General features: G+C 31.9%; 1 protein-coding gene across 2 annotated transcripts; it reads right to left on the reverse strand.

Annotated features, from left to right (window-relative positions):
* Positions 1 to 5,512: 5,512 nt before the first annotated feature.
* Positions 5,513 to 7,535, reverse strand: LOC110021895 (protein ELF4-LIKE 4-like). Of its 2 annotated transcripts, none has more exons than XM_020720602.1 (2): positions 7,377 to 7,535; positions 5,513 to 6,061 (listed from the first exon to the last, which is right to left on the reverse strand). In XM_020720602.1, exon 2 carries the CDS (start codon positions 6,022 to 6,024, stop codon positions 5,680 to 5,682), a length of 345 nt encoding a protein of 114 aa, XP_020576261.1. In that variant the 5' UTR covers positions 6,025 to 6,061; positions 7,377 to 7,535; the 3' UTR covers positions 5,513 to 5,679. The 2 variants fall into 2 exon arrangements, with proteins under 2 accessions (XP_020576261.1, XP_020576260.1); XM_020720601.1 differs by lacking the exon at positions 7,377 to 7,535 and adding an exon at positions 6,964 to 7,296.
* Positions 7,536 to 9,613: the final 2,078 nt, after the last annotated feature.

The raw sequence follows: 9,613 nt of genomic DNA on the forward strand, positions 1-9,613 counted from the left end.
AACTCCAAAATTTCTTTTATTTTTTTTGGATTTTTTATTCTATTCTCCCAAAATTTCTAATTTTTTTTGGATTTTTTATTCTATTCTCATTATTTAGATTATTTTCAGCGATACAAACTAAATTGCTCAAAAATAGGGGGCAACTAATACATCATCAACTAGTTTTATCATTTGGCATGAATTACAAGACAGTTGGCATGGATTTCGAGGCATTTTTAAGCAAAAAAAAATTTTATGGTTCAAATTAAAAATGACTGCTTCTCCAATTTTAACAAATTCATTGTCAAACAAACCGTCTCAACAAGAGAAACCTGATGATATCCAAATTGGTCCAATCCGAGTCCAATCAAGCTCGTATCAAATCATTGAATCACATTTTGATACTTTGAATAGTTAGTTGGATGGTCAAATGAACTCTAAATGTGGCATATTTATAGTCAAGTCGAGTGTGTGGACGAGAGGAATCTAATGAGCCTAAGATCACCCTACCATGAGATCATTAAAGTCATCAGGTCATAAAAAATTCTATTTCAAAGGAAATTAATTTTGGTCATGAATTGCCCCTCCTCTAGAGACTATAATTAGACCCACTCTCTTCACTTGAGAGGGAATGTGTAAAATGAAGAAGAAGAGAATGAGCATAATTTCAGTGTTGTTCTAGATTGAATAGTAAGTAATACCTTTTGACCTTCGTAGTTGTCGATCACCGTCAACCACAACTCGTCGGCCACCATCAACCACCACCCACTAGCTGTCATAAATACCTCTTGTTGCCTCCTACTCGCCATTGTTGGTGGACTCTGTTGAGTAACATAGTATCATGTTGAAAAACTAAGGATTCAATTAAGTAACAAAGAACTCTGTTAAGTAATGAGGTATCACAAACACTGCAGAACGACGTACCTCGAACACAATGTATAAACATGTTGATAACACCCAATAGCAATTGTTCTCAAGCGATGTATACTGCGCATGGACAAAAATATACTTGGCGTAACTTTGCAATCCTTTCCTGTTGTGGTATAATGTTGTATCTTTGTACTTGTGAATTTATAGTGAATCATTTTGATTGAGTTAGGCCCTGTAACTTTTTTCCTTGTTGTGTTTTTCATGTAAAAAGTACAAGTCTATTCTCCTGTTATTTTGTTTATTATATGTGTGCTTTTGAATTTTCGTGCAACGTTGAGACATTAAATGTATTATTCTATTATCGTGTTAAATTTATTATTCAATCACTATGAATTTTCCAACACACAAATTTATTATTAGCACTGTCATTAACTAATTGATTCTTAAGTAGATCTCACGTCCTCATAAGTTCAAGCATCTTCTTTAATATATTGATTCTCACCAACTCCCAAAGCAGAATGCCCCATTATAACTAGTCTTGTGTCCTCCTAATCCGTGACCAGCTTCATGCTTATTTATTTCAAATTTGGCGTCATGCCCTACTTGCACTAATAAACTATGTGCCATTTACAAACATACCATCCTATTACAATGTATTCATATATTGAATATCTAACTTATTTTTTATATTATTGCCATGATCAAATCTTTCATATTACCTCCAAAATATCAATATATATATATATATATATAAATAGTCAGAGGCTATTATACGAGCCTCCAACCACTCTTAATGTGCCTAACAATTCGAGCACCACCTCCTGAAGGTCAAACTGTGTCAGAGAGGAATTGTACGCCCGACCTGAGGGGTCTTACACCAATAATGCCAACCAACGGGCCGAAGTAGCGGCACGACACATTTATATGAAGTTTAAGTAATACCTGAGAATTGAGGGGTATTTATGTAAATCTTTCATAAAATATTTGAGATAAATATATATATATTCTTAAAAATAAAAATAAAAAAATATTATTAACTCAGTTCATGATAAGTAGCTCAGAAGTCAAAAACATCCTTCTAATATGACTTCCTATTCCGCTTAGATAACATAAACAAAATAATATAAATTAATAAAAGCATCCTTTAAAACAAACCCTTACGTGGATTTGGTTAAAGGAATCAATGCTCTCGTTAAGTAGGAAATCAAGCTGTTAAACAAAAAGGGTACATTTACATGCATGCCACCCTATTCTTATGTATTTACACTTCTAACCCTTGAACTTTTCTTTTTATATCTACACAACCTAAATGCTTCATATCACATCGAAAATATCATTAAAAAAAGTAAAATACATATTTTCGTCATGAATAATGGGGCATATATGTAAAGGTTAAAGTTTAGGTGTTAGATATGTAAATACATAGGAATTGTGTGGTATGTAGGGTTGTAAACGAGCTGAGCTTGAGTGAGCTCAGGTTTGGCTCGTTCAAAATAGCTCGTGTTCGAAATCGGCTCGTGAACAGTGTGTTCATGTTCGGCTCAATTTAAAAATTCATGTTCGTGTTCGGCTCGTGTTCGGCTCGAAATTGGCTCGTTAAACTTAAATTGAGAAAAATAGTTATAAAATGTGGGATTCGAACCTGGAACAAATATACATTTTCATCATGAATAATGGGGCATATATGTAAAGGTTAAAGTTTAGGTGTTAGATATGTAAATACATAGGAATTGTGTGGTATGTATGTAAATCATCCAAATCAAAAAACAAAAAGTGAACGTCAACTATTCTGTTAGAGAGAAAAAAAACGATGAAAATCAATTATTCTGCTGAACAACTCTCTAAAGTATAATTTATCTATAATTAATGCTTGTAATAAAGTAAAATATATTGGTTTAACTTGTAAAAAAAACATTTATAAAACATTTAGTAAATTTTAAACAATAAACGCTGCCTTCGGTTGTGTAAAACAATAATCATTCAAAAAATTATTATAATAAAATAATAAAATAATGAGAAATCATGTAATAAAAGCAAATGAGATATAATTTTTAAAAACTTTAAATAAGCCTGTGCTTAGATTGTTAATCTTTAGTGTTGTTGGCAAATGAGATATAATTTTTAAAAACTTTAAATAAGTCTGTGCTTAGATTGTTAAGTTGTGTGTCGGAAAATTCACGGCGGTAGAGTGATATTTTAATGTGTTAGTATTGTACGAAGATCCAGCTCACACGTGAATAAAAGATGAGTAGCAGTAGAATAAGGCAATAAGATTTTTTATCTGGAAAGCCCTGGGAAGGGAAAAATTATGGGGTTAAATTAGACTATAAATTTGTTAAATTTGAAATTCATTTTATCTTTCGATTGACGATCCAAAGCCTCTAATTATGCATCAATGGCTTTATCTGGATTTGATCGGACCCGGATTGACCCAACTTTAGTATCATTGGGTTCACATTGTCACGACGGCCGGTTTGACTATAAGCTTGTTAAAATCAAGACCCTAGTTCCCCTTAAATTTGAATCTTAAATGTTTATTTTTTAAAAATATCTCGAGATTCATGCTAGATAAAACAAATTTCTTGACTACACATAGAATATATTTTAAATAAATCTTATATTAATAATATTAAACAAGCTACTCCTGAGTCAACAAAGCGAGTTGAGACAAGCTTAAGCTTGGCTCGTTCGCTTATCGAGCGCTATTTATCGACCAGAATTTGAGCAGACTCACGAGTGGACTTGACTCGTCTCACTGACAACACTAATAATAGATATCTGCAGTGTTATCTCCAAATTGTAAGTAAACTATTTCCTTAAACTCTAAGCTATAATAGAGTTAACCTAATCATCATCTACTTTTCGTGCATAGATAAGATGATATATATGTAATAAATTAAAATTTATGTGTTAGATATGCAAAATGCATTTGACAAAAAGAAAATAAGATTCCAGAAAGCTTCAATCAAAGGTGAAGACAGATGTCATAACCACTAAGGAAGTTTGTTCCAATTAAAATACTATAGTCTGCCCCTTTGTGAATGAGTTGGCAGAGCAATAAAGATATAAAGCTTTCTTATGCGTGCTTGAGATGCTCTTAGGAGTTTTTGAGCATTATTTTATCATATTAGACCGCATTACATTTTTGACAAAACAAAGGATGTAAATATTCAACATAATCCTCACAATTTAACATATTAAAAAGGGGGTTTAGATACACAACACACAAGTATTATATATTTATATATTTAGTATCTAAACTTTGATAATTACATTCATTAAGGTCGATATTTTGATAATCATGATTTTAGTGCAAACAGAAGGCACCAAAAACATGAATGACAATAGGATCACAAATCTTCACGAATCTCAAGAGCAATTGGATTTAACGTTGCGTCCGTGGACTAATATGTGTGGCGCACCAACGTTGGCCGATCAAAAATCACGGCGAGTTTAATAAAGACAAAGGGTAAATAATGTTTCTTCAAAAAAGAGTGGCATTTACATACATAACACGCAGTTCTTATGTATTTACATGTCCACCACTTAAACTGCCATATTTACATGTGTAGTACTTAAATCTTTAATATCATGTCATAAATACTACTATTACTTATTTTTTAAAAGTAAAACACATAATTTTTAATGTATAGATTTATCATGCCAAAGAATTATGCATGTAAATAAGAAAGTTTAACTATAAGATTCGTAAACACATAAGAATTGTGTGTTATGGTTGTCTTTTGGATCATGTGCTTAGTATTAGACCCCATTTTGTTAAATTAGTAGCACAAGACGAGTACCAATCAAAAAGAAATTTTATTAATTTATTCGAGATTTCATTTTCAATTCCCACATCTTTTTCAAGACTTGAAGATAAAATCCGTTTATGAAACTTCTGACTTCGATAACCACTCAACTGAGGTGCGATCTTAACTTCTAATCTAACCACAGTATCGAGGATAGTGTGGTTAGAGCTAAAGTAAGAACATATTCATTTTCTCAAACTTGTTGGCTTTCAGCATCTTTCAGGAAAAAAAAACAATGGAGATTGCAACTAGGCTGAAGAAAACAAAGCATTAGGCAATAACCAAACTTTCTCCACTATAAAATTCTAATCTCATGGATTATGATTGAAAGCCAAAAAGAATTCAGAAGTTGCTTTCTTTCAAATGTATGCATTAAAACGACAACTGTCTAAGCCCACTGAATTTGCATGCCAGTTAAGCAGAGAAAAGGCTTGATTCAATTGGCGGAAAGTCTGATGAGAGCATATCAGAATTTCTTTTCTAGGTTTCTGAAAGTGAGAATTCTCTTCCCCAAAGTCCTCCACTAAAGTTCTGAAAAGGAAATGCAGAAGAGCAGCAATGTAGAAGAAAAGGTGGAGGTGAAGAAGAGGACAAAATGGAATCCATCTGAGTACATAATCCACCAAAGATGTTGACATAATGATAGTGATTAATGAACATTATTGATGGAGAATTATGGAGATTTCAACCCTTTTTGACAATATAAGGTGGAATCCAAAGGTGGTAAAGCTTCACTTATCACATTTGAAAAGTTGTGGTGGAAAAGCTATGTTGTAAATTCCTTATAATGCAAGCAATCATTTTTTTCAATTGCAGATGAAAAGAAATGAAGAACAAGCTATAAAAAATGAAACTTTATGGAAAAATCCATATATTTAGCTATGTGAGTAACAATCAATATGAAAAAAAAAGCATCTTTTCATTGAAGAGATGAATAAGAACTGCACAGGAATACAAACAATACAAGAATTGCCAACTATTATTCTGCACTTGAAACTACTTTGAGGTTCTTAACTTTGTTCTACCCAGATCTAACTCTCTTAAGACCAGCCTTCCCATCAGACCTCAAAGTTCCGGAGGAGTCGCCGTTCGAAGAGTCCTCCAATGACTTCGAAAAGGAGGTGGAGAGGTCGGCGTAGAGATCGACGACCCTCCGGATATTATTGTTGAGCTCTCGGATAAGCCGCACGTTGCGGCTGAGGTTGTCAGGTATCTTCGACTCATGGTTCTGATTAATCTCATTTATTAGAAGGCGGTTTTGATCGAGTATGGTCTGCACCTGCCCAAAACTGTTGTTGAAGTGCTGAAGAACTTTGCTGTCCACCAAATTTCTGTTGCTGAGGCCTGAGAAAGTATCCCCTTCCATGCCTTCTGATATGGTATCCTCTATGCCTTTGTCGAGCCTGCAGAAAGGTTGTATATAGGAAGAATAGAACAAGAAGATATGAGATTAGCTGAGAAGCAGAATTCAGTTTGTTTTAGGGCTGATTTCGTTTATTGATGATATGAAGCATGTTTTAGAAAGTGATGATTTAGTTTCTTTTTTTTCCACTGATTTTATGAAATGAAATCAGAACATTGGAGGAGTTTTGGAATGTGTTTGCAGAGATTTGAACAATACGGACCTCTTATCAAATCGAACTAAATGCTTGAATCTAGATAATTTTAAGCCTGAGAAACAGAGAGGGGCGGATGGGGGAGAGAGAGAGAGAGAGATTAACAAGAATTGAGAGGCGTAAGAGAAAGCGAGATTGCCATGGCTTTATTAAATGAGAAAGAAGAAGATGATTGATGACAAGAAGGTTCCTTCAAATTCACAAAAGTTGATCAAATTGGATAAAGGGGGATGATATCCCCCGGCGTCTAGGTTAAAACCTCTACAGGAGTCCCAAACTCTATGAAGAACAATACAAATGAGGCTAAAATACCCATAGAAAAAAGATAATAAAAGCAATGGAGAAGAAATGTTTGCTGTAGACGAAATCATCTGGAATGAGGAAGACGAAGAAAGAATAGTAGTGTAGAAATGAGTAAAAAGATGAAATTTAAGAAGGAAGATAACAGAATTTAAAAAAAAAACTAAAAACTGGATTTTGATGAGAAAAATCAAGGTAATCTATGGCAGCAATGAAGAGAAGTTTCTGAAAAAGATCGAAAGGCACTGTTACTCAGCCAGATCGCCAATCCCAAAAGCAAGAAAATAAATAAATTAAAGTTAAAGGCCTGTATATCAAATTCCAATGTACTCTTTAAACAAAACAATAACTTAAATTTCTGAAACTTTTTCTGATTTCTCGTCTCTTACCTCTGAAATCTAGAACATATATCCTGAAATCGAATGCAGATAGAACCACCGGAAGCACAGAGAGAGAGAGAGAGAGAGAGAGAGAGAGAGATGAAGAAAACGCAGGAACCCTCACTCCCTAGACCGAAAGCAGCGATTGTTCCTTAAAACCTGTAATATAGGGGCGATTTGACAGCCACACTTTGAAAAGTCTATCTCTCTCTCTCCATAATTTGATACAGAATGGATGGCTTCTGAATAATTTAGAGAAATTTCAAGGAATGTAAAACTGTAAATGGTGATTAACGCAGAGTTTTGAATACTGCAAATTCCCAGCTTTCCGGAAGAAGAAAAATTTACTCTTTTGAATAAATTTACAAGGATCAAATCTCAAAGTTTAATTTTTTTTCTTTAAAAAAAAAAGACAAATTTACTTGGCTTCCGAGTTGATGCAGAAGTTCCAAAATATCTCCAAGATTTTATCAATGTTGACTGGATCTATCGATCTGATATAAGGATTTGGTCCTTCGAATTGATTCAGTTCATCTCCTATAATCAGGGGATTAATGCGGGGTTAAGATAAGATTTTATTTCCTAATGAGTGGGAGGGTCCAGATTTGATATTCTGCCTCATATCGCGTGGGCCTAATTAAGGCTTCCTGAGCCGGCAAGTGGCCTTGGAATTTGCGGCCACTCCAACAGATTCGCCTTTGGTGATTGCATCATTTGTCCTTTCTGAAGTAATTAAGATTAACTTAATTAAATCTTATCCTTAATTTTTATATGTGATGATGGGAACTTATGGAGATGGAGATATTATTAAATTTAATTTGCTGAGATATTAATTATGTATTAGTTGGAGGGTGATGAAAGGTTAATCAAAGATTTTTGTATATGGAGTCTTTGAAACACAATGGATCAAATTGCTTTTGATTATAAGGTATTTTGATTCGATATATGTTTTTAGTCATGGTTTTTTTTTTTTTTAATTTATTGATATGATAAAATGACTTGTGGAAGTAATCTATGAATATTTTTCGAGCATTTATGCGTCATCAAGAATTTTTATTAATTGGCATGAATTACAATTTATTTTTTGAAAAAAAAATATTTTTATTCAAATTAAAAAATTATCTAAACCTCTCATTTCGACAAGCTTATGGTCTTACTAACTGTCTTGACAAGGTGAATCCAATGACATCAAAATTGGTTCAAGCTGAGTCCTATCAAGCCTCAATTAAGTTATTGAACAACAATTGAAGGTTTTGGATAGTTAATTAGAGAGTCAAATGAACTCTAAATTTGATGTGTCCATTGTCAAATTAATTGTCTCGACAAAAGCAATCCAACAAACCCAAGTTCATTGAATTGTGTGGTCATTAAAGCCCTCAAATCATCACAAAAAATTCTTATAATCAAGGGGAATCAATGTGAGTCATTTGATTGGGTGGTTACGAATGTTATTGACTGAGCTAGACCCCAAGACTTATTCTCTTTTCAGGATTTTTTCATATAAAAAATTTTGATGTCTTTATTACAACTTTTTTTTTTATTTATGTGTGTGTGTTAGATGTTTGTGCAATGCTAAAATATGAAATTATCACTCTGCCGTCGTGAATCTTCCGACACGTAACAAACATATTGATAACGAGTGAGTGGGAAATCATCTTAAAAAATATTTTGATTAACCTATAAAATAAGTTTTACATATTTTTAAAATATTTATTAAATTTTCTTAATCAATTAAATCTTTCATTTTTTTATTAAAGAAGTTATCTCAGGAGCACTGTCAAAAATTTTGTACCTATAAAGTACAACAAATTTCATTTCTTTTTTCATTTTTTTTTTATTGTGCACACATATAATGTATTTCTAGCTAGTACCATAAATAGGTGACTCCTAATAGACTTAACATTTTCTTTCATTTAAATTAAATATAATTCATTTCAACCATTTGAAACTATTTATTAGCTTTTTAAACAATATAAAAGATGAAATAATGTAAATCCTTGTCTAAGTTCTTTCATTTCTTTTCTTTCAAATATTAAATAACTTTTGAGCTTTTAATGTATACTTACAAATGAAATATTTTTAAAATAAATGAAACTAAATTTATTGAATCAAACATAATAATTATTCATTTTAACCTTTAGAAGTCCCCTTTATAATTTTATTCCTCCACTTAATCACTTTGTTGATGCTCTACCAATTTGTTATTGTTATTTAATCAAAAACTAAATTATTTTTCAAATAAATATTAATTTAACTATAAAATTATTGTCTTAAAAAATAAAATATATATATATAAAAATGACTTATCTCATTTTAGTGTTATCTATTGTTTAATTGTAAATTCTTAATATTGATTTCCAATCTAGCATTAGTGTTTAATGAATTTTTAAATTAAATTAATTGTCTTCAACATAAAAATTAAAACCTCCTCTCCTCTTCAATGTATTTGTTCCTTACTCCTCTTTATGAAGCACAATTTTTTAATCTATGGCATTTGTCAAAAATTAGTATAGGATATAAAGTAACATCTAACTTAAATATTTTTGAATTAAGATTAGCTCTAATCCTTACCTCAATTATCTCTATCTCCTCTTTATAAAATCCACTATTTAATGCCCTAGTTAATCTTTGAATCGAATCTATTTCGAACTATTATTCA

Source organism: Phalaenopsis equestris, unplaced genomic scaffold (assembly GCF_001263595.1).
Source record: "Phalaenopsis equestris unplaced genomic scaffold, ASM126359v1 Scaffold000151, whole genome shotgun sequence".
Lineage (NCBI taxonomy): Eukaryota > Viridiplantae > Streptophyta > Magnoliopsida > Asparagales > Orchidaceae > Phalaenopsis > Phalaenopsis equestris.

Coding starts and splice junctions, on each gene's coding strand:
- LOC110021895 (XM_020720602.1), bottom strand. CDS start 6,024: ATGGAAGGGGATACTTTCTCAGGCCTCAGCAACAGAAATTTGGTGGAC.